At 41.7% G+C, this 26,022-nt stretch overlaps 1 protein-coding gene across 4 annotated transcripts in view; it reads left to right on the top strand.

Moving 5' to 3' along the window:
• DCLK2 (doublecortin like kinase 2) overlaps window positions 1–26,022 on the top strand; it is a 137,705-nt gene that overhangs the window by 7,345 nt on the left and 104,338 nt on the right. For all 4 annotated transcript variants that reach the window (XM_036241547.1, XM_036241544.1, XM_036241548.1 and 1 more), the window contains exon 2: window positions 10,880–11,214. In XM_036241547.1, the coding sequence (XP_036097440.1) occupies window positions 10,880–11,214 (335 nt within the window). The remainder of the gene's footprint in view (window positions 1–10,879; window positions 11,215–26,022) is intronic.

Raw genomic sequence — 26,022 nt, 5'->3', positions numbered from 1 at the left:
CCAGATTTTCGATCAGATGTGGTTATCCAGGTTTAGCTGGAGTTCCCAGACCCCCAATAACCTAGAAAAGGATCTTCTTCCTAGAATGTTCTCAGGAAAGGAAAAATTATAGACCCAGTGAGGGTTCATTTACTTCTTTATCCCATGCAACAGATACTTCTAGCACTTGACGTGTGATAATTAATTTTACTTTTGTGCCATATATAAGATATTTTAAAAGGTAGGAATAGGTGGATGTAGGTATTTAAAAAATCTGTCTTAGTTAAGACAGCCAGCTGGACAGTTGGCTAGATTTGCAGAACTAGAATAAGTTCACGTGAAAATCATGTATTTGTTGTCCCTTCACATTTTGGTTTTTAAAATAAGTTTTTATTCAAGAAAAATGATACAATATATTTTAATAATTGTTTACTTTCACTAGTGTCTGAGATGCCTGACTTGATTTTTCTCTTTAGACATCTGTCATAAGCACCTTATTGTACCTTTATTACTTGTGTGTGTGTTTAAATCTCAGGGTTGTTCTAAACCACCTGGTATCTTCAGTATCTACTTTGAGTAAGTTTTCTGACTTAGCTAATACTTCGTTTTGTTCATCTTTTGCACTAATTATTAAGCGCTGTCTTTTGCAAATTTATTTTATATGTAGTTTTAATACAAGCAGATACCATTTTAAGTTCCATGAGTTGGAAGTATTTTAAGGCTAGAATTTTTGTTCCTTACAACATGCTATAATGTTTATTCTGGTCTAGAGTATTTTATTCTATCTGCTATGTGTTCTGCAACCTAAAGCAGTGGGCTAGGAACATTGTGTGATTTGTCAGAAGCTACCGCCTTATAGACTGAAGGTATGGAAAATAGTGGTTTGTGAGGTCAATTTAAGTACTTTTGATTATACTATAACATTTAGTAACATCTTAAACAAAGTGACTACAATAATCTATAATTATGACCTGCTAAATTACCTTTTGCTTATATGTTGATTAAATTATAATCACAGCCAAAATATATCATAGTGGAAGTTTTAAAATACTGTCATTGTTGCCTGGCCAGTGTGGCTCAGTGGATTGAACATCATCCCATAGACTAAGAGGTCCTGGTTGGTTTCCGGTCAGGGCACATGGTTGCAGGCTCAATCCCCCATAGGGGACATGCAGGAGGCAGCCGATCAATGTTTCTCTTTCACATCAATGTTTCTATCTCTCTCTCTAAAAAAAATAATAATAAAATAAAACAAAATATTGTCATTGATTTATCTCTTCCTTCACTATATATGTTTTCCAAACTTCAGATTATTTTGTTACCTTTTTGGGGGGTGTGGTACTTGCCCCTAGCGGGAACCAAACCTAGGACTCTCTGGTCTGCAGGCTGATGCTCCAACCGCTGAGCCAAACCAGCCAGGGTGATTGCTACTTTTGCTACTTTTTAAATAACAATGTAATTCTTTCTTTTTTTAAAAAAAAGGTGAGCCCTTATTGAGCACTTACTCTGAGCCTGGTGCTGATACTCATGATCTTAATTATTTCTAAAGGCAGTGATTGATGCTCCCTTTCCCCAATACCCTCGCTCATCATCTTGGTCTTTTTACTTTACAGTATTTTCTTCTGCTGCTAAAGAATCAAGAAAAGGAAAAGGAGCTGTGGAAACTTACTCCTGGTTAGACTCATGCTCATCAATGCTCTGTGCGAGAAAGAACTTGAGAAATAGCCCAATATAAACTCAATAGCCAGAAGATTCTACATGAACCTTATACTAAAACACTGAGCGGAGTCCTAACATGCAGGGTTCTTTGGTAAATAGTAGTGGGCCTCAGCATCTTAAAACAAAATGTGTGTCCTCGTCACCCCCAGCCACCCTCCACCAGTAATTCTAGAGCCACCATCTGGAGCTCCGTAAGAGTCATCCTGCTTCTGCTGGTCAGCCCTTCAGATGCTTGGAAACAGTGGTCATGTTTTTCTCCACCATTTCCCCTTCCTTCCCACCCCCTAAACATCACCTCTTTTCTGAACGAACCTCTGGTTTCCGAGGCTTTTGTCACTTGCCCTGAAACTTTTCAAGCATCCTCATTATCAGTCACTTGTTCAAAACTGGGCCCAGGTCTTCCTCTTAGATCTCACGTGAGGTGTCAGGGATGAAGGGGGAGGTAGTAACAGGTTTCCAGAAGTGGGGAAACTCTGAGGAGGAAGCTGTCTCTCTGCTCAGATCATGAGCCCATGGGAGAACTGACTATATCCTTTACACCCCAGTTTATCTGCAGATACTATTTGATGGGCACATTTTGGTCTAAAGGTCTCGGTCTCTCTCTCTCTCTCTCTGTCTCTCTCTCTGTCTCTCTCTCTCTCTCAGTCTCCTTAAGATTGCAGTGTTTCCCAAACTTTAGCGATGTTTGGGACACTTAAAAATAAAAACAATGTAAAAATCTAACAGCCAAATTGCAGACGCCCAGTGTTGCCTTCATTACTTTAATCATATTGTTACTCAAATATTTATAAACATAAACATAGAGGTGTACTTATGTATATAGGTCTTACATGCTGATACAGCCCAGATTGATAATGTAAATACCAATAAAACTGTATAACCAATAAAAATGCAAAATAGCAACATAAAGCTGCGGATACTATTTGCTCAAATGAACTCGTTCCCACGTGCCCACGGCGCTGAAGGCCGGGGTGTGTGCGTGCTGTTTCAGACGGCCGGCGAGGGTCGGGGCCGTGCCGCTCGGGAACCTTGGTTCATGCAGAGTAAGATGATGCCCACTGGCCTCAACTGGCTGTGCTCATCTTCTACATGCACTAAGTCCACTCTTTCCCCCTTAGCTGCCGGCAGAGTTACACCACTTGATGCCGAAGGAGTGGTCTGGCTGTCCTTGATTCAGAGGCCGTTGTTCAGATGTTCCAGATTCGGATGAGACAAGCATTTTAAGTCTTCTCATCTAAAGAAGCGCAGAATTAAAATTGCCATGGCAGACTCTTGTAGATTGTGGACCATGGTTGGCTCAGATGTAGGAAGAAGGCAGATAATGGATCTGATGTGTAGGTTCCATCCTACCAGGAGATTAGATACAATTTCTCTTTCACTGAGTGGTTTTTCTGGCTAGTGAGTAGGATTTTTGTTTTTCCTTTTACATAACTTCTTTGGTCTTACTTTCAACTCCCCCTAAATTTCAGTGGTGAAACAGGGATTTGTGGACACACTTCTTCACAGATACTCAGATGTCCAGTGTAGCTTTTGGACCCCTTTCTCCGTGGAAGGTATGGACTGTCAGCTGGATGTGACTTTGGGAAATGACTTGTTTAAACCACTTGCCTTCAGATGTGTGGAAAGAGCGTTGGTCTTAGAGGTGAAAGATCTCATTTTGTGCCCTTCATTCTACCCTGCGGGAGGGACCCTGATATTCAGGTTGTGAATGCGGCTGCACTGGGCCAGAGACAGCAAATGAGAGAGGGGAACAGCCTCCGGGCCAGAGAAAGGAACTTTGTGTTATCTACTGATCCCCAGAAGTTTAAATTCTGGGCGCTGTACAGTTCGGGCCGAAAACTTTTAAGTTGTTTGCCACACAGGAATACATCAGTCTTAATGTTTCTTCACCTTGTATTTATTGTAAGCAGCTGGGCGTGGGACCTTGTCTCTGATGTGCTTTAGGTGGAGATACGCCCGCTATAACCCACCTGTAGGAGAATCTCACAAAGGCTGTACTGACGAAGGCAGGAAACTACCCACAGCTTTATTTTCTCTGGTTACATTCCTTTGGAAGTCACTTTTCTCACTTTTGGAAGTTAGAAAGAATTTAGGTTCCTGTGACTTTTGCTGATACTAGATGCAAAGTGTCTTTTCTCTTTGTCTTTCCTTTTCTGTGTTACCACACTTAATCTCTGGATAGGGTTGCTCTAAGCCTGAGAGTTCTCGTCCGACAGACTTGTACACATTTTCCTTTTCACCGTCAAGTCCAGTGCTTGCGGAACTTTAGGTATAATCTCAATGTCCAAATTTTGTGTAACTAATTTTCTGCCAGGAATGTCAAGGCAGTTTCCAGTCACAAACTATTCATGGTGTTAGGCAGTTGGAAAATCTATTTTAATAGAGGTGGATGAGCCCTGGCCAGTTTGGCTCAGCGGTTAGAGCGTCGGCCTGCGGTCCAGAGAGACCCGGGTTCGGTTCCCGCTAAGGGCGCGTACCTCGGTTGCAGTTTGTCCCCGGCCCTGGTTGGTCGTGCAGGTGGCAGCCACTCGATGTGTCCCTTTCACATTGATGTTTCTCTCTCTCTCGCTCTTCCTCTCTCTCCCTCCCACTCTATCTGTACAAAAAATGGAAAAATGTCCTCGGGTGAGGATTTAAAAAAAAAAAATAGAGGTGGATGAGAGACTTGATAGTAACTGAGAGGAAAACAGGCTGAAACATACTGTTGAATTTTCACCCGCTTATGGGGGCACATAGCTGTTTGTGACTTCTCACGGTAACCTGACACTTCAACTGTTAGGAATTATTGGGATTTGGCTGTTAAAAACGTGTGTGTAGAATACATATTATATATAATACATACCTATGTATAGAAACACGCACACTTCCATTAGTTGAGAGGCGTTACGTTTACTGGACTAAGAAGGTGCCTGGACTCTTGGTGCTGTGGCGGTTGGAGGGGAAAGAACACGAGTAGGTGCAGGTCGGCCGCGTGCCTGCTTGTTTTCCTGCAGGCCTTAGGTCGTCTTTGGCCGGACCTGAAAGTGTCTCAGACCACACACGACGTCTTTCAGAGCCTGACCCTGAGCCTCCCTGGGTTCTTATGTGTGAACAGCGACAAAAGTAATGCAAATCCAGACGTGAGAGGGGTCCACTTGGTTTGCAAGTAGGCATTTTCATCACGAATTTGACAAACATGTTGAGTGCTGATTACCTACCTGGTGCTGTGCTGGATGTGGGTGGGATGAAAAAGGTACAGTTTTTTCCAGGAGCCACTCTCGTCTACGCAGTGGTTTGTAAGGAGGGATTGTTTTCAGAGTCACTTGTGGAATCGGAAAACCTCACGCACGTGTTCTGAGACCACCTTTCAGTGATTCTGCTTCATCAGAACTGTGGTGAGGTCTGAATGCTCCATCCATCCCCTGGAAGAGACAGATAAAGAATAAATGGTTATGGGCCCTGGCCGGGTGACTCAGTTGGTTGGAGTATTGTCCCGAACACCAAATGGTGCAGCTTCGCTTCCTGGCCAGGGCACATACCTAGGTTATGGGTTTAATCCCTGGTCAGGGCATGTATGGGAGGCAACCAATCGATGTTTCTCTTTCTCCTTTCCTCTCCCCCCCACCCCCACCTTCCTCTCTTTCTAAAAATTCAATGAAAACATATCCTCAGGTGAGAATTTCAAAAAAAAGAACATACATGATTATGAGAAATGAACACATTGAAAGCTCACAGTACAAGAGTACCCAAGAGTGATGTAATTTATAAAATTTCATTTCAGAATCATGGAACATATACCTGTAGAAAGTTCATAAAGCTTCCATGCACAGCCTAGTGAGTTTTATGAGGGCAGCACCTTCATGATGACCAGCCCTGTCAAGAACCAGCAGATGGCCAGTACCTGAGACACTCTCCATGTCTGTCCGTCCCCCCCCCCAGCTGTACCTCCTCCAGGGAAACAGCTGTCTGCCTCTTGCTTTACTTTGTATTTTTGCTACCAGTGAAGACATTCTAGTTTGTATAGTTACATTTTGCCTGCTTTGAACTCTACAGAAATGGAATCCTACTGCATAATTCTTTTGTCATCGTTGCTCACTCTGGCTTCACATAGCTTGTTCATTTTTGTTACCGTACAGTAGTATATTGTATGACCATACCTTAATCTATGTTTGGGATGTGGGTTGATTCTCATTTTTGGCTATTGAGTGTTAATTTCTATGAACCACATGGTGAAGATAAGTTTACAAGCGCAGTTTTTGTTCAAAATTGGAGTCCATTTGGTCCTCAGTAAAAATGTGGCAGGAGAGTAAGAAGCTAGGGGAATTCCTTGACAAGTGGAATAAGGAAAACTGAGACAAAATAATTTTAAAAGGCCAAACAATTTGAGTAATTCACAGCCAGTTAATGAATCACAAGGTTTTATCTTCCCTAACCAAGGACACTTAGGAGCAAATGGTTTACACAGTCCAGACCATCCCAGGCCTTGGTCCCAAGTTCCTCTTTGATGACATTCTTTAAAACTAAAACCAACCAGAAAATAACCCTGAACTCCCTAGACACACATTTTGATAAATCAACATACTGAAGGACCCACCTGGAAAGCTAATGAATATTCTATTAAGACCCTCCCCTGCCCTGGCTGGTTTGGGTCAGCGGTTAGAGCGTCGGCCCGAGGACCAGAGAGACCCGGGTTTGGTTCCCGCTAAGGGCATGTACCTCAGTTGCAGTTTGTCCCCGGCCCTGGTTGGAGTCACATGGGTGGCAACCACTCGATGTGTCTCACATCGATCTTTCTCTCTCTCTCTATTCTGCCCTCTCTCCCTCCTGCTCTATCTGAAGATAAATGCAAAAATGTCCTCAAGTGAGGATAAAAAAAAAAAAAAAAAAAAAGACCTGCCCCTGAGACCTCCTCTAGATTGTTCACCTGCCAAGGAAAGATACTCAAGACAAAGGACCCACATCAAGCTTTCACTAGAGCCAGCCCGTGCCTTGTATCTCTGTTCTCTTTCTCCAAGAAGGTCCTCGTGAGACTTGCAACCAGGGGAGCAATGGGCAGCGGCAGCTCATCCTGAGCTAACCCTGAACCTGTCTCCAAGGCCCCTTTGCTCTGCCTTTCTCTCTCCTGTTGCTTCTTCTACCTTAAGCCCTTCCTTGTTTCACTGTCCCCAGCTTTTAATAAATGTACTCTCAAAAAAAAAAAAAAATCTATGAACATACATGTATGTGTACTGTATGTATATACAGGGAGATAATTTACATTATGGTGCCCATATGCATTAATTTCTCTAGAGTACTCTCCAGGGGCGGACGTCTGGGTCATATGTGTGTTGTAAACCTGGTCATAGATAATGCCAGCCTGTTTATCTACATGATTGAACCAACTTAAAATCCTCCCGGCAGTCTGCAGGCTCGACTGCTTTGCTTTCTTGTCAGTGGCAAGCAATCCTGACAGGTTGGAAAAAAGAGGCAAGTCAGAAGGAGGAGGAGGGTTATTTCAGGTGTACAGAAGGAGTGGGAATAAGAGGGAGTGATGAGATTGGAAGGGAAGTGCAAATCCACTGGTTGCTCTAACTCCGGGTCCTGTGGGAAGGAGGTGGGGACGAGGCTGGAGGTACGTGATGTGCCGAGCACTTTGTCCTGTCTTCCAAAGGCAGGAAAACAGGCAAGAGACATCAGATCTGCATGTCACAAAACCTGCCGTGGCAGTTCTGCTCAGGGTCAGGGGCTGAGGCCCGACACGGGGAGTTCACTCTAATCCAGGGAGGATGAGAGAAGGCAGGGCTGAGGGGAGTGGGCTCCAGGGGTGCTTAGACCAAAGTGAACAGTTTCGCCAGTTCTGGAGAATGTGGGGAAAGGGACACGACAAGCAGAAGTCTTGGTTTCTGCTTATGTGACTGGAGAGGTGGTGGTTTCATCCAATCAAGTTGTGGAATTCAGTAAGAAGAGAGTCTGCGGTCAGGATGGCAATAATGAGGCGTGACGTTCGTTTTAGATGTGTAGCATGTGAGGTATCCGTAGATTATTCGGTAGAGATGTTCTGTAAGCGACTTGAACTCCAGAGAAAGGACTAGGCTGGGGGTGTCCTCCTTGTGTGAGTCGTCAGGGTGTAGGGGTGGTTGAAGCCAAGTGGGCGGATGCAGCTGCCCCTCAGGATTGTAAGGGGGGCGGTGCCTGCAGGAACGGGAGACAGGAGCCCTGGAAAGCAGACCAAGAGGGAACAGTGAGCGCATAGGCAAAGCTCTCCCTGCGGGCAAATGCATGTGAGTGACAAGGGTACAGTCAGGTTGGTTGATCTGGGAGGGGACACGACTGGGGAAGCTAGCCTGGGTGTGTGGTGGCTATTGCTACCAAAGTATGACGTCTACACCGTAGAGTTTTATGTGCCCAGTATAAAGAAACACAAGGCTGACCTCTAAACCATGTCCTGATCATCCGTGTTGAAATGTTGAATGCCAAGGATGCCACAGTGGGTTTCATCTCATGTCACCACCTAGCACACGAGCTGGCGCATAGTAGGTATTCCGTGCATCTTGTGAAGGTCGGTCTAGGCTTGGCAGAAGAGCACCCCAAGAATTATTATTTACTGTCTGCTGTGGATGGGAGAAGGGGTGAGGCTTTGTCCAGCAGGCACTGGCCAGCCTGGTTTCAAAACTTTACGTAGTGATTATGGAACTGGCCTAGAGGTTTTAAATGGAAACATTATGAAGGAAGGAAGGGAGAGAAGGAGGGGATTAAAATGTTATCTGTAACTACACACAAGCAAATTAAAAGACAGGCTTCCTTTTGTCTTGACATTCTAAACCTGTGTAAAGAGGCAAAACACAGACAAATGTAAAGGCAGCTCTCCTGGTCACCGTGTCGACTGTGCAGGGACTAGGTGGTAAGGAAATCGGACATATTAAAAATTTTTGTTTTGTTTCTCTTTGCCAATGTCTTTTTCTCTTTATATTGGGAAAGACTTTTCTCCACCTACTTCTCTCTGCTCTTTAAAAAAAGAAAAAATCGCCCTGGCTGGTTTGGCTCAGCGGTTAGAGCATCGGCCTGTGGTCCAGAAAGACCCGGGTTTGGTTCCCACTAAGGGCATGTACCTTGGTTGCAGTTTATCCCCGGCCCTGGTTGGATCGTGCGGGAGGCAGCCACTAGATATGTCCCTTTCACGTCGATGTTTCGCGCTCTCGCGCTCTCTCTTCCTCTCTCTCCCTCCCACTCTATCTGAACAAAAAATAGAAAAATGTCCTCGGGTGGGAAAAAAAAAAATCACCTTTTCTTGCTGAGGTTCTTCTTTTTCCCTTCATTGTAATATTTTGGATCAGAACATAAAATTTACTTTTTATCATAGGTAAAATTAGTAAGGGCTTTTCTTTCTTTCTTTTTTTTTTCATCCTCACCCAAGGATATTTTTCCATTGGTTTTCAGATAGAGTGGAGGGAGGGAAGAAGGGAGAGAGGGAGGGAGGGAGAAAGAGACAGATAGACATTGATGTGAGGGAGACACATTGGACTGGTTGCCTCCTGCATGACCCTGACCAGGGCTGGGGATCGAACCACAATCGGGGTACGTGCCCTTGGCCAGAATCGAACCCATGACTCTTCCGTCCACAGGCCAACACTCCAACCGCTGAGCCAAACCAGCTAGGCGTAAGAGCTTTGCAGTGTGAGAGTTGCTTTCTCTGTAAAGTTAAAGCAAAATCATAATTGTTTATTTTTGCTCATAAATACATACATATGTTATGTAGTTCTATTTTGTTAGATTTATACCTATTTTGAAATTACACGACACTTTTCCAGATGATTACACTGGAAAAATGATGCAAATAAACCTACAGAGATGAAAAGTCTCCATAGGGTGATGGTTGGGCTAGATTTCAAATGACTGGTGTGGGCACTGTTAAAGCCTGTGACTGGTCCCCTAGTTTTCTTGGACAGAGACCCAGGTATACCTTTCAATAGAAGACACGACTCCTCTTTGCAGATCCTCTTGTCTGCCTGATCTGTTATTGAATTGTTCGTGTGCCTTTCGAAGACTTTAAGTTCTCCAGCAATCAGTACTCCACGAATATCCGATAGTTACGAACAATATTTACATGGATGGGTTTCCTTAGGACTTCCTTTCACAGCATTTGGTTATTTTTGTTTTATGCATTCACAGCATTTCAGGGTTGTAGCATATCATCATATATTCATGGGACTGTTACACGGAATGGGTGAAAAAATAGTGGATTCTTTTTGAGTTAGAAGATGTCTTAGAGAAGATCTTAGCATGTAACCCTCTTACCTCGTATGCCAAAAAGTTGAAACTAAAAGAATTGGATGACTTCTGAATCTCCCAAAAGAAAATGTATGATTTCTTTAAGCATATAATTCTGCTTGTTCAGTGAAAAAATATTTTTCAACATAGAATTTTGGAACTTCAAATTAATGAACATTGACTTGGTAAACTAATTGCCAAATAGTATAGTTTTTCATAATAAAAATTAGACACAAGACTATGTGTGTAATGTACACATTGTTTTAACTACTTAATATCCTATCCCCTTTAAATAGTTATAGAAAGGGTAATCTATTTCTACTATTTTCTAATTAAGGGAAAAAATGCCTGTGTTCTTTAATTAAGGGAAAAAATGCCTGTGTTATGTTTCTCTGAGCTGTCAAAACTCTTCTTCCTTTTTGTGGTGCTTCATTAATTGAGTAAATGACCCTATAAGTGAATATAATGTAGTCAGTTAGGTGAAGATGGAGTGATCATTCTTTGATTAGGACTGAAATCTATCATTGGAAGGAGGAAAATAATCTTATTATATGAACATATTATTTTGTGATATAATTATTTCTTCCAGATTACATTTATGAAGTTAAATTAGTTAATAGACTTTGGAACTAGGAAGGACTTTAGAATTCATCTGGTTCAATAACGTCATGTTACAGATGACAACCAAACGTGTAGAGAAATGTTCCAGGAAGACACTTTTGATGAGAACGAAACCCTGATCCATCGCTCTCCTTTCTTTGTCCAGTGCTGTTCACTCTGTGCATGCTGCTCTCCAAACCAGCCTGGACGCAGCCGAGAGCGGGGGGGGGCAGAATGCCGGGGAAGGACACGGGCCCCGTGCGTGCACCTGTGAAATGCAGGATCTGCTCATGGGTCTCCAGCGTTCTTCGGTGGTGGGGAAAGCTGGCTAATAAAACTGCTTTTTGCTTTCTAGGTGAGAGTTACGTGTGTGCGTCAAATGAACCATTTCGTAAAGTTGATTACACCAAAAATATTAATCCGAACTGGTCTGTGAACATCAAGGGTGGGACCACCCGAGCCTTGGCTGCTCCCTCCTCGGTGAAGAGCGAAGTGAAGGAGAGTAAAGATTTCATCAAACCCAAACTGGTGACTGTGATTCGCAGTGGAGTGAAGCCTAGAAAAGCCGTGCGGATCCTTCTCAATAAGAAGACCGCCCATTCCTTTGAACAAGTCTTAACAGATATCACCGAAGCCATTAAACTAGACTCGGGCGTGGTCAAGAGGCTCTGCACGCTGGACGGAAAGCAGGTAAGATGTTCCTCGCCCCAGCTCTCCATCTGAGCTGTTCTCGGACCACTGCGGTTGCGTGTTTGACAGTATGCACTTTGCATCTGCTAGATATTATTTTAGTAGTCCTACTTGAGAGAGAGAGAGAGAGAGAGGGTGTGTGTGTGTGTGTGTGTGTGTGTGTGTGTGTGTTAGCCTTGATCATGAAAAATGTAAGTGGCCCACCTGCCTCTTCACCCAAATATCCCAAAATGGCATGTAGAGAAATCTATCTGTACTTCTTATGGTCACTGGACGGGAAATGTAAACTTGTGAGGGAAAGGTGTCATTTGAAGAGGCTTCCTACATGAAGTGGGATGTTCTCTATTCGAGAATAAGAACACCTATTGACCATTTGAGTCATTATGGGTTTGGGTAAGCCACAGGAGTCAAAGTTAAACATACTTAACATTTATTAGAAAAGCCTTTCCTCCCAACTCATGTATAATATGGAAAATGTATTTAAAAGAAAATATTTTCATAGGTATGTCAATTTGAAGTTCATAGAGAAGAATGGAGGTAATTAATCAGCATTTCTGAAAAAAACACAAATAATACAGGAAAATTCACGCCAAATTATGGTAACCATATACCAGGAAATCTGTTGGGCTGAAAAAAAAAGTTGGGCAAATTGCAAGCACACTTGAATAGCAGTCACACAAATACCACGTTTCGCCACAATCAGATTATCATTCCTAAAAAGAAACATGTGGTTGCTGAAGTGTCTTTTTCCCTAATTTCAGTCGGGTTAAATTGTTTATATTTATATTGTATAAACATAGTTTCAAGCGTTCAGTTTGTTTCTTCATTTCATCTTGTTTCTTCTCTTGAAAATAATTTATTTTGAAATGTTTGGCTCATGTGGTGCTGAAAATGAATAATAGGAAACACTGGAGCAGTGTCTCCTGGAAAAAATAGTTCTCTACGACCAGATCTAGTTACTAGGTTGCTTTCTGAGTCATTCACAAACTTTTCAAAATAAGTTCTAAAAATTCCAGTATAGTGAAGTTATGATTTTTTAATTAATTAAATGAATGATTAGAAGGCTGCCTGCCCAAGACAGGTTCATAGTGTGACTGGAAATAGCCACTTTACACGTTGTGTAAATAGTACAGTGCAACACAAAACACTAAGATTTATTCTGCACGTAAGTGAAAATAAATTAGACCACAAGACAGAAAGGAGATTTGATAAGTCAAATAGCTCATTTCTGGGGGACACAGTGAAGACAGGAGCTATAGAGACATATTTAAGATGCCTAACAAGAAAAATGAAGCCTGGCTGGAGTGGCTCAGTGGATTGAGTGTCGTCCCATGGACCGAGAGGGCCTGGTTTGATTCCCAGTCAGGGCACATGTCTGGGTCGTGGGCTCGATCCCCAGTGGGGAGTGTGTAGGAGACAGCCGGTTGATGTTTCTCTCTCACATTGATGTTTCTATCTCTCCCTCTCTAAAAACTCAATAAAAATATATTTAAAAGGAAAAATGAAAATCAAAAGTATGCCAAATTAGAAGATCAAAGTGGCATATAAACAGTACATGCAGATGAGGTTTAAAAATTGAAACTCAGATTTGGAAATCTCCCAATGAATGTTCTTTGGGGAAATTTTAAGTGAAAAAGAGAAGTTGAATATCTAATTGAAATAATAATCATTAAAATGTTAACAGTTATTTAAAAAAATTGTCTTCAAAAAGGCTCTAGACTAGAAATATTTATGTGTAAAAGTGTTCATAAAGCATTAGCAACCCCACATCATCGTCATACTAGAAAATACTCCACTGCTGTGAGGAGGGTTTATGTCAGGGATTAAAGGATGGCTCACTGTTAAGAAACCCGTTAATATATAGGAACTAGAAGACAAAGCTATTGCACATGTAAACCCAAAAAGATGTCACTGAAGCATTTGACAAAATACAAAATCTGTATTCAGTTAGAGATTTAGTAATAAAAGTCGAAGATGAATTGTCTAACAGACTAAAAAACTCCATTCTGAAACAAAAAGTCTGTTATTGGTATACAAGTGAGATACTGGAAGTATTTCTATGATAATCAGTATTCAACATTCTATACATTCTTCCCGATTTGTATTTATAGTTTGATTGCAATTTCAATGAGTTTGGGGGAGGTGGGGGGAGGGATACCTGACAAAATGATTTTAAAAGTTAATCTGGAAAAATAGGCAGGGAAATTTTGGAAATAATGATTAATGGGCTCTCAAGCTACCAGATATTAAATCACCATTCTCATACTATACCAAAAATAAATTCCAGGTGTTTTAAAAATATTGATGTCAAAATGAAACAAAAGAACTAAAGGAAAAGATGTCAATAGTTATGTTGAAATGGGAAAGGATTTTCTAAGCAAAAAAGTTAGAACTTTCTAGATGTTATAAGCAAGGGTGACATACTTATATATTAATTTATAGTAGTTTAATATGAAAAAATCTTAACACTGCACTGGCAAGATGACTCAAACACCAAACAGACTATTTGAAAAGGTAGAATTATAAACACCAAGTACAAAAAATTCAGTCTCACTAAATATACATTAAAGCAATGAGATATTATTTTCAATATTTAAAATTGACGTAATTTTGGAAAAGAAAATGCCCATTATATTTTAATATGCAGTTCATTGACATGCTCAAAGAATGATGGAAGTGTACATTTCATAATCTTTATGGAAATTTGTTTTGTACAACTGTACAAATGTTCTTACTATTTGAACTCACAAATTAACTTATAAGAATGTATTTTAACTAATTTGAGATGTGAACATAATTATGCATAAAACTCATCCTGGCAAGAAGAGCAAAAGATTGAAAATAATTTAAAATCCCTAAAATAGAAAATTGTTAAACAATATTACCATAGAATTCATAAAAGTGGCCATTGAAAATTATGTTTGGTAGACGGGAAAATGTTGAGTGAAAAAGGCAAGGAATAAACTCTTGTAGTATGGTTTCAATTTTGTGTTAAGAAAGAAAGGAAAGGAGAGGAAGAATTTTTTAAAAAGCTAATTCAGAAGGAAACACAATTAGAGTTGCCATCAGAAACCCAACACTTGCTGTTCTGCTTTCCACTACTTCTTTATGTCTATTTAAAAGCAAAACCCAAGCACCAAGAAAGAAAACAAAGACTCCCTTCAATCCGATTGTGGAAATTAAAACATTATGAGTTAATCCTTGAAACTTTGGCATGTGGCTATAAAATGTTACAAGTATCTCTTTTGTCACTGTTTATGTCTAAACATTATTTCCCGTGTGCAAAGAAAAGAGATACTTTTAAACTTTCAAGTAAATATTTCTTTGGAAAAATTATAGATTTTCTTGTTCATAGGCACAATTTGGGATATTGTATTTTCAGAATGCCAGGTATCCTTCAAAGCTATAGTTTTCTTGGCGCTGATTCAACATCTGTATCTAGGTGGACTTACAATTTAAAACTTCAAGTCTGTTGTTTGGTTGATATATGTTATAAATATAAAGAGGACATGAAATCTTGCTTTGAAGTTGCATAAGAAATTTGTCTTATGCTTAAGATTAATGCAAATCTTTAAATGGGCAGTGTTCATTCCGATTTTATAAATTGATTTTTTTTACGGGTATGTAAAACTATCTGCCTTCTGAAAATTCTTAAGAAAAGGACAGCTTTGCTTAGGTGAAGACAGAGGAGTGAGAAAGCAGTATGATCTCTTAATGAGTTGTTCCTGCGCAACATTTTTGGCCATCTGTCTCAACTTTTATGTTCTTTCCTACTCAGATTTGTCGTTTTCATCTTAAATTAATCTGATCTTTGACACAAGCATGGAGATTAAACAATTTATAGGCAGTTCATTATGCACAGCCACTGATTCCGTCCTGACACTTATGTTAGTTTTAAGGGGTCCTGATTATCTTTTTATGAGCTTAAAAGCTTTCCTGATTGAAGAGGGAATGAATGGTGTGGATGATGATGTCTTCCTAGTGCTATTGACTCCATTTACAAGGTCTGACTTGGTTAGTACCGCTGACTCATGTATTTTATGTCCCTCGTAAAATAAATTCAAACACAATGAAATTTTAGGATTTTGTCCATGTTAACTGTTGCGTTTTCTTTAGTGTAGAGCAGTGGTTCTCAACGGGGTACATTTTTGCTTTCGGGGACAGTTGGCGGTGTTTGGAGTCATGTTTTGAGGCTGGGGATGAGGATTCTGCTGGCTTGTAGCAGGTGGAGGACAAGGATGCTGCCAACCGTTCTACAGTACATGGACAGACAGACAGACAGACACAATGTCAATAGTGCTGAGATTCAGAAAGCCTAGTATAAAGTAAGTGAAATGATTCAAAGGGAAATGATATTTGTTTGAATATTCACTTTATCAGTTAGGCCACATGCTAAACTTGATTTCAGTACTTACAGATGTCCTCCTAGCCGTCTGTCCACTTTTTGTCTAATCGAGGCAGGTGTGTTAGAATGTCATGGTTTACAGTCTTTGTTGTCCTGGGTTTCAATTTTTGTCTTTGTTGTGTGGGGCCTACGTGCAGTTGGGTAGTACCGCTTCCCATGGGATTAAACAGAGACGTTCCCAAATGGTTTTACATGTATCTAAAGAGAAGTCTGAAACCCATGAGTTACTCTTGTGGAGATTTAAGTATTTAATACTTAAAAAGCAATGTCATGATTATAAGTTTTAAAAAAATACATAACCTATGTATTTATAGGTGGGATGACTAGAAAAAAGGATCTGTAAATAGAAGTCATGACTATTCCCTTCAATAATTTCTTTTTTAACTTGCAATCAATTTAGATTAAATGCTTTACTTTTGTTTTTCTTTTTATAAACGAAACCTTGAACTTTTAAGTTAAAGGAATTGTATAGGACAAGGTTTACTTTTTTAAATTTCAAAAGTCAGAGTGAGTTTCTTATAATAAACCACAGCAGGGGAGTTCTTTTTTAAAAATGTCTTTATTCTGTTAAGGGACTGAAAGGTCCAAATATAGCTTTTGTCCACATGTGTAAAAAATTCTAACTTTTAGCTTTCCCAGAAACAGCAGAGTTTTAACATAAAAGAAACATATTTAGTGGAATTTTGGAACAAGTTGATTCTTGTCATGGGCAGAGGCAAAACAGACTCAGAAATTGCTAGCAGTTGATGCTTTGGGGGGTAAAATACTTCCAGACTTTGGGACCACTGCCAGCCTTGGGGTGCCCACGTGCAGTGGGTCCTCCATGGGGATCATGGAGGGCCTCTGACTTATCAGTCATCTACGGGTTTATGACGTTTCCACCCTCACTTTTTAAAAAGTTTGTTTCCTGGATAGCATAATCTAAATAACACTTATTTTGTACCTGACTCGAACTTTTCTGGCACCGATTTCTAGTAAAGGTTCATTTCTTTGTAATGACCCAACCATTCTTATTTAAAGCAATCTCTTCTCAAAAATTGCTACAAATGGTTGATATCTATTCACACATATTTTCTACAATGCATTTAATCCTGATGTAATATTTCCTTAAAGTAGATGAGGACAATTTGATTTTAGTTCTCACATTGCTCCCAATGCATGCATTTGGGAGGAGGAGGGGTGTAGATAATAGAAATCCAAACAACTGTGTTTTGTCTGACTCGGTACATTCCTACCTCTGAAGCATGGGTCGCTCTGATCTGTCGCAAGTAATGGAAAATTATGTCAATCGGGAATCAACAGACTAAGGAGGAACTATAGTGGAGTTTTTCAGTCTTGCAGCAAGTTCAGGGTAAAGAAAGGGAAAAAACATTCCATTTGGTCTTTGATCCCTGATGTCAGCAGAAAAGGTCTGGGGGAGGTGTGATCTTTGCTTTTGATTTAACAAACACCTCTTTTCAAAGAGTGGGCAGAAGGAAGGAAGAACTTTGTTTGTTGAAGTAGTTTGTGTTTTGCCATTCTAATATCCATTGTGCAAGCAATTTCCCCAGACCTTCAGTAACATATTCTCCTTTTTGGAGGGAAACACTGAAATCCTGTTAGTAGTTACTGCTGTTGCAAATCAGCAGAATAGATGTTTAAGAAAAACAATTTTTGCTCACAGCAAATTATGCCAGGGAAGATGTAGGTGAGATAAAAATGACATCACTGTAAACTCTTGTGTCCTTATTTATTCTTTTGATATCTAAGCCGGAGTAATGCATGGAGCATAAAGATTGTGTTAAATTCATTTCATTTTTGTTATAAATGTATTTTGCAGTGGTTATAAGAATTGGTTATTAAAATATATATTTGGTTACATGTGTATTTTACCAAGCTTAGAATAACGGCTAACAGCTTAATTAGTTGATAGGTAAAAGCTAGTACCGTGTCAGGCATTATGAAAGCGTTTTCCATAGTCCTCTCCACTCGTCCTCACAGCAGCCTTGAGAGTTAGGTGCTCCAATTCCTATTTTACTTTGGGGAAATAGAAACTGAGAGAAATTAAGTAACCTCTTCAAAATCACATGGCTGGAGGAGCTGGATTCACACCCTGGAAGTGTGGTTCTAGACCTCACACTCTCCAAGGCTGTGCCCTGAGCCCTCCGTGGCCAAGCATGTGAAGGTCATCAGTGAAAATAATCAGCTAATCAGGGGATTTTATTTCACAATAATTTTTTTAGGTTTTAGAGGGATATAGTTTTACCTGGGGTTTATCTAAATATGGTACAATTATTATTTGAGTAGTATCTGAAAAAATGAAAAAATAGGTCAAGGAATGATTATATACATGACAAGAAGATGACTCAGTTATTTTATAGATTTAATCTTTTAAAATTAGAGACTATGACATTGCAGAAAGTTTAGAAAATATGGGAAGAAATAAATGAGTAATCTTTTCATTTTAACACTGTTTTTTATAATTAAGCATTCCTATCTATATTTTTATATACATGTGTTTTCTTTGTTCTTAAGAGAAAACTACCTAAGTAAAATCTCAGTGCATTGCTACTGGGAATATGTAAACAATCCAGAGAAATGCAAAAAGTGAAAGTTTCTTTTCACATCTGCCTTTCTTCCTAAACCTCATTCTACCCTTAAAGAGAACCACTAGTAATAGTTTGTTAATACAATAAAAATACATGTGTACACATAGTTTTTATAAAATGTAGTTTTATGTGTAATCCTGTGTCCTGTTCTTTTTCACTCATTAATCGTATCCTTCCATGTTACATAATCATCATATTTGATATTTAAGTGAAATATTGGCAAGATGTATCATAATTTATCTAACCTTTTGCTAGACATTTGGGTTTCCAGTTTTTCATCCTTTTAGTCTCCAATCATCTTGCTGCCTATGGATTTTAACATGCTTTGGATCATTTCCTTTCCTTAGGATAGATTTCTAGAGTTTGATTACTCGGAGAGACTCTTAAGTATTTGGGGGCTTGAGAGATGCTATCAAAGCTGTAGACAAAAAGTTGTCCTTGTTGGCAATACCCTGGCATGTGCCCCAGTATTTCCATAGCTGGGAGAGACTTAGTAAGGGTTAGTTGTGCCAGCCAGGCACAATGTACATACTTAGTTTGTTACGTGGAAAAACGTATCTTCTGTGAAATCGAAACCCACCTGCATGCATTCCTCTTACCATGTCTGCCTTTGCTACTTTCTGTTCTAGAAAATCGTTTAATGAGAAAAGCCAGTTGACCTGTGTATCAGTTTTATACCAGAGGCTAGTGCTCATGACCAGTCTTGAAAATGTTAGGCTTATCAGGGAGAACAAACAGGAAACAAAACACAACGGGCAACCCGTTTCTTTTTTCTTTTTTTTTTATCCTCACCCGAGGACATTTTTTTTCCATTTTTTGTTCAGATAGAGTGGGAGGGAGAGAGAGAAAAACATCGATGTGAAAGGGACACATCGAATGGTTGCACCCACATGACCCATCCAGGGCTGGGGACAAACTACAACCGAGGTTCATGCTCTTAGTGGGAACCGAACCCGGGACTCTCTGGACCGCAGGCTGACACTGTAACCGCTGAGCCAAACAGGCCAGGGCCAAAAAGGAAACTTTTTTTTTTTAGCAAATAGCCCATATTATGAAGCTGTGTGGCTTTAATCATGAACTAAAAGACCGAACGCTTCAGTTAATGTTTGCTTTCTAACCTTTGCAGATGCCAAAATCCATGAGTATATTACTGGTATTTTGTGCATTCAGGGAACGTTTGCTTTGTGATATTTTGAGTCAAGATTACTTGAAATAGATGCTTTGTAAAGTTAATTGGTGACTTTTGGTGGGTTACAGGTAACTTTTAGATGTGTTTTGTTGTTTTTGTAAAATATCATGAATGTCTGCTAACCCCAATTTCCACCAATATGTGTCATATATAATGTCACTTTACAACTTTTATCGGACTTCATGAAAGGGCCACTTACTCATCATGCCTTATGGTAATAGCAAGGACAGGTGCAAAGTCAGTGTAGTAGGTTAGAGTGCGTGACTGATGTAGAAAGTGTTTAGTCCAGCTTGCTCACTTCATAGAACCTGTTGAAGTCGGTTCTGCTTCCCTTCCAGGTACAGCCTGACTCAGAATCTGGTGCGTGATCAGCTCATTTGCAGAGCACGGTGCAAACTGAAAGACCGCTGCTCCGGCCTGTTTTACTCTGTTCCCTTTAGTTGGGAGGAAGTGTTTATTTTCAGCCTTGCAGTCCTGGACTCTTCTAGAGAGGAAAAGTTAAGTGTAACCATGATCCTCGGCACTCAGGGTGCTGCCTCATAGAAAAACAATTAATCAAATCTGAACTGAAAAATAGTGCTAGAGTCTGTGTTGGCTTTTTCGGTAACCTTTTTTCCGGATTTAAAAATTAACTGCGCACGTGTGTGTGTGTGTGTGTGTGTGTGTGTGTGTGTGTGTAAGAGCACCATACTTCAAAACGTGAGTATTCTCTGAATGTTTTCAGGACATTTTAATTGTAGTGTGACACAGCTGCCAGACTCCAGCTCAGAGTGCTGAAAGGCTCTGTAGTTATGAGAAGTTCGCCTCCGTAGTTAATTCTCTGAGCAGGAGGACTGTTAGAAATGCAACAACACTTACCCAAAAGGAACATTCTGCTTTTACTTCCTTATGCATTTCAGACTCTTCCTAAGACTTGAAATAGTAAGTTTTATTTTGAAAACTTTGTTTTGCAATGATTTATGGCAAGCTTCTCTAAAGGTGAGCATAAAGACATTTGATTATATTTGAAAATATGACTCTGCCCACATGCGAAGTCATGAAAATGCCCTTGTAAGCATGAGTTATGGGAGACATTTCAATACCTGTGTATTGGTGCCTATTAAAACTGACATTAGTTACATGGTTGTGTTTCTGAAGGATTAAGTTTATTAAACACCTAATCTTTAGGATCACTTACGTTACACATATTTTAGTGCTAAAAGATTATGGCTGACACATGCCATTGTGAAACCGCAAATTAAAAAGTTTTCTTTTTATAAAAAGCAAAGGTTGTGTAAATGGAAACTTGTAAAAGCCCAGTTAGGTAATTTAATCCAAATTTTTTAACATTTTATTTCTTTGTGCTAATCTGGTAGTCCAGATCTTTACATGTAGATAAAAGGTAAATGTTTTAAACTTTTTTGGAAGTTTTAAGAGTGATAGTCACTTCCAGAACATTCCTGCCAAAGCAGTACCAGCCAGCGGCTTAATTAACTCTTGACGTCTAGGAGCTAAGAGACTTGTGGTCAGTGTGATTTGTGCCCTAAGAAACTGATTCTATGCGCTGGAGTCAGAAAATACAAATTGAAATTTGATTTCAATATATTCATTTCACAGGAGCAGTACTGTATTGAAGGAGACAGGATTTGTGCTTATGCAGTAAGGAGTGTCATTAAAGATTTTTAGTGATGGGAAAGCGCATCCTTAGTGCCAACTATTTTGGCCGACTGTTTACACATGTTGCCATTGACTCTCGTGACCCCCCTGCTGTAGGTATATGGCAGTCTCTTTATGCAAGGAGTGTTTCAGAACACAGCCAAAGAACTTGTGTCCTTCGGTTTCAATTACACCTCTTGGATATGACTGTGTGCTTATCCCATGAGGCTGCCTTTGCCCCAGACGTTTTAAAACTTTTGGAGCTAGTTTTCAAGATTCAAAGGAAGATCAGTTTCACTACTTTATAATTATTCACAATTGTTTGCCAGAACCTATTCAATAGGATGATTATTTACTTTAGTCTTTAAGCTTGGCTCTGAATAGCTTCTTAGACTTTTCCCAAAACTTATATTCACCCTTAAATGATGAAGACTTTATTTATTTTATCCTATGGTTGGTTATAACTCCTTATTATCAATTTATTTTGTGATTCAAGATATCCTAGATTTGGTCAATGGAACCATTTTCAAGTTGGATCCTGTGTCTTTATGACACATTTCGGGCTGCAGAGGGGAGGAAAGGTTATAGGGAACCATGTCAGGTTCATAATTACACCTGTCGCAAATGAAAATAGTACGACACTCCTGTACGCCAACGACCGCGGTAGACCCTCTATTCTCAGCTGTCTTCTGAGGCACGTTCTCGCCATGTGTGTCTATAAACATGTGATTCCCATTCACTGCACACGACTCCTGGTTTCCGTGCATCTCTGTCTCTGTGTCTCTTAGCGTGTTTGTCATTAAACCCCTAGACACTAGGGCCTGGGTTAGGTTTGGTTGAGTTGTTGGTTATTGTCCAATGTAAGAGCACTACCATAGGCCATTAGCTTCCCGTTCTTGACCTACAACGGCTGCTTTTAGGGAGACACTCGTGACTTGCTTGTAAGAGTAGCTGTGCTTTGAGTCTCATGACCTCGAACCTGTGTGCAATGAATTTGGCTTATGAGGGGCTTTAAGTATTGAGGGCACCCAGGGATTCAGTGACTGTCTCAACCAGTGGTTCTCGACTGGAGGTAATCTTGCCCCCAGGGGGACATTTGCAGGAGGGGTAAGTGTGCTACTGGGTGTAGCCGGTGGAGGCTGGAGGTGCTGCTACTGACAGTGCACAGAATAACCCTCCACAACACAGAACTTTCTGGTCCGAAACATCAGTAGTGCCGATATGTAATGGATACAAAGAAGAAAGAAAAAGAGATCTTGAAGGAAATGCAAGTGGTTTTGGAGTGGCCAGCATAAGGGATGTAGGTATGAATGTCTGGTCAAGTGTAGATTTTTAAGATTAAGAGGTTAGGCAAGGCCGAGATGATGTGGTGTACACTGAGTTTCCAAGGGGTAGAAGCCTCGTCCGCCAAGCTTTGGGTCGCCTTGAAGATTCTCTTAAGGATCAAATTTGCCTTCTTGAAGGTTGACCCTGGAGAGTGTAAAATGAGTTCACAAAGATGTTCAATCTTAACTGATCGAATGTCCCAGGATGTGGGAAGCTGTTTTGGATAATATTATCTCAGAGGTGTAATATGTTTTGCAGTTTCCTAAATACTAATGGGAAGTGATTCCTAAACTCTATTGCAGTGAGGAAGCAGACGTTCCTAAAGAAATGTAAGTGGTTTCAGAGGGTAAATATTTGGTGTTAGCAGGAAATGAGAAAGATAGACTGGGTCAGGATGGTGGGGTCTAAGTTTATGGACAAAGTATTATTTGGTTAACTATTAGACCAAATCTTCATAGTGACTGGAAAGAAGTGGTATTTTATTTTCAATTTTAAGATTTTTTAAAGGAGAGGAGACAGGCCCCTGCCCTTGAGGCGCTGGTACTCCATTTGGTGAGGGAGTCAGAGACCCAGGACGTAATGGAACAATGACAAAGGGCTAAGAGACTCTGCTCTTCAGCTCCAGGACAGACGTGTGAACCCGTGGAGCAGGGACGAGTTCATGAAGAGATCGAACGCAAACTGGGCCCAGGTGGGGAGGCCGGTGCAGACTGTTCCCCACCCCACCCCACCCCCGCGCACCTCCCCCTCCATCCACACGCGGAAAAGCGGAATGAGCCCCGAGGATGGGCCCCGAGGACAGAGCCAAGGGGAGAGAGCAGTGTCAGGACACAGTAGGACAGAGCTTGGAGCAACTTGGAGGGGGAGAGGACTTAGTTCACGCAGAAGGCTGTGAGGAGAGAGAATGTCACTTTTGATGAGACCAGGTAATGAACGTGTGCTTTGGGTCAGCGGTCACTGCGCTGCTGCTGCGTGGAGGGAAGACCCTGCCAGCAGCGGGGTGTGGGCCGGGGGCGCAGGGCAGGCCGGCCGCGGCGCACGTGCCGCAGAGGCCGGGACCGTGTGCAGCGTCTGTCCCCGGACCGCGTGCAGCTTCTGGCCCCGGACCGCGGGCAGCGTCTGTCCCCGGAGAGCGTGCAGCGTCTGTCCCCGGACCGCGTGCAGCGTCTGTCCCCGGAGCGCGTACGCGAAGATGATCACTTTATTAAGGTGATGTGGCCGTTCGTCGTTAAGTGTAGGGTAGGGGAAAAAAGCCTAGTTCATTTTCATCTAGGATTAAATTAAATATTTTTTAAAAATACCCACTTTAGCCTTGGCCGGTTTGGCTCCATGGTTAGAGCATTGGCCCATGGACCAAAGGGTTACAGGTTTGATTCCGGTCATGGGCACATATCTGGGTTGCAAGTTCGATCCCCAGCCCTGGTTGGGGTCCTGCAGAAGCAACCAATCAATGTGTCTCTCACATCAATGTTTTTTTCTTTCTCTCTCTCTAAAAAAAATAAATAAATAAGGAAAAATGTCCTCAGGTGAGGATTAATAACAAGAACAAAAGTTAAAATTAAAATACCCTCTTTATTGTTGGCCTAATGAGTTAGAAATAACGGTTTTGTTGGTTTACATGTCACAAATTGCTCGTGTGGGAGTTTTTTGGTTTTTTTTTTATCCTCACCCGAGGACATTTTTCCATTTTTTGTTCAGATAGAGCAGGAGGGAGAGAGAGGAAGAGAGAGAGCGAGAAACATCGAGGTGAAGGGACACATCGAGTGGCTGCCACCCGCGCGACCAACCAGGGCCGGGGACAAACTGCAACCGAGGTACGTGCCCTTAGCGGGAACCGAACCCGGGTCTCTCTGTACCGCAGGCTGACACTCCAACCGCTGAGCCAAACCGGCCAGGGCGGGAGTTGTTTTTTTAAGTAGAGAGAGAGAGAGTGTGTGTGTGTGTGTGTAGATAAAACAAACTCTTTTACTTAAGTAAAATTTAACCCTAGTTTATGTTGCAAATATCCTTATTTTGATGTTAGGCTAATATGACAAAGGACTACAGCGACTGGAGCCAATGCTGCAGAATTTGTGTAAGAACCTGTGACACTACCCTAAGGGGAAATTGCTGAGGTCCCCCCCTAATGTTCATCTGGGTCCCTTATCTTAGCCTGTACCCCTCCTAGGTTTCCACTGGGCCCGAGTCCCGGAGTCTCTGTTTTGCCCCAAACCTTTCTTCTAGAGGTGGAAATACTATAGGAGGCTAGGGAGACATTCCCAGACGCGGGTGTCTCCTGTCACACCTGGACAGGCCCGTCTGCCCCTTCTCCAGGGAACATGCATCACCCCTCCTGGGCAGAGGTGAGCTGCTTTCCTCATGACTCCCTGGGGAGCGGTGTGGGCATTCTGTGGCAGGACCAGCTACATAATTTGTTGGGCCTAAGGCAAAATGAAATGCAGGGCTGCTTATTCAGAAGTTATTAAGAATGTCAAGACAGCAACAGCAGAATATTAAAGCAAGCCTGGGGCTCTGTGCACCTGCACAGGTCACACACCCATGTGGGGTGCACTGCGGAGTCCTTGACCTCTCTCAAGGTCTCATGAGGTGTAGGTGGGCTGCCTGGCCTTCCATCTGGACAGAGAAGGGGCGGAGCCTGGCTGCCCCTCCCACGCCTGTCCACCGTCCATCCGAGGTGAGGAGAGTGGCAGCTCCCTCCATCCCCTCTGCACGCAGCTTGGTTCTTTTCTTTTTTTATCCTCACCTGAGGACATTTTTCCATTTTTTGTTCAGATAGAGCGGGAGGGAGAGAGAGGAAGAGAGAGAGAGAGAAACATCGACGTGAAGGGACACATCGAGTGGCTGCCACCCGCATGGCCAACCAGGGCCGGGGACAAACTGCAGCCAAGGTACATGCCCTTAGCAGGAACCGAACCTGGGTCTCTCCGGACCACAGGTCGACGCTGTAACCGCTGAGCCAAACCGGCCAGGGCGCAGCTTGGTTCTGTTCATAGGAGTGGTGTTCCCAGAGGATCGGTTGACTTCTGACGTTCTGGTGCTAGATTGTATGCTACAAAACGCAGGAGAAGAGTCGAGACTTAGTGGGAATGGGCTGTGAATCAAGGTGGGGTGCACCTTGTGTGGCCAGCAGTGTTGGGGTTTATTTTAAGGAACACTTGGAAGATTGGGGAACTTTCACTGCTGGGGTGGTGCAGCTGATGTTCGCTGTTCACTGTAGCTGGGTTCTGTAAGGTGTCGCAAACCCGGAATTAGCCGAGTGAGTCGGTGCTCCCAGGGGCCAGACAGGGCTAGGTTCCTGGGAGGGGTGGTCACACCTTTCATTAGCCAGACAATATATGATCTTGCTTTATGTGTGTCTCTGTTTAATGACACCTTATAGAAAAATATTGTTGATTCATTCACATGACTTCAGAGCCAACAGCGCTGTGGCCCACACCTGAACGCAGTGTGTCTGACACACGGGTTTTCTGCTAAGGCACCTCATGGCGTCCGTGAGCTCAGCACGCCAGACAGCCTTTGGCACAGTGCCCGGGGACCATTTAAAGCAGAGAACCGACAAAAAGCACAAAAATGCAAATAATGTGGCACTAAGGAGACCACAAAAAGTGTGAGAGCTGAGACCAGACAGCAGCCCTCAGCTTGTTCAGTGTCAGCTGGGGCTGTGT

The sequence above is a fragment of the Molossus molossus genome, unplaced genomic scaffold (assembly GCF_014108415.1).
Source record: "Molossus molossus isolate mMolMol1 unplaced genomic scaffold, mMolMol1.p scaffold_m16_p_4, whole genome shotgun sequence".
NCBI classification, from domain to species: domain Eukaryota; kingdom Metazoa; phylum Chordata; class Mammalia; order Chiroptera; family Molossidae; genus Molossus; species Molossus molossus.
This window is presented reverse-complemented; position numbering and strand designations above follow the sequence as displayed.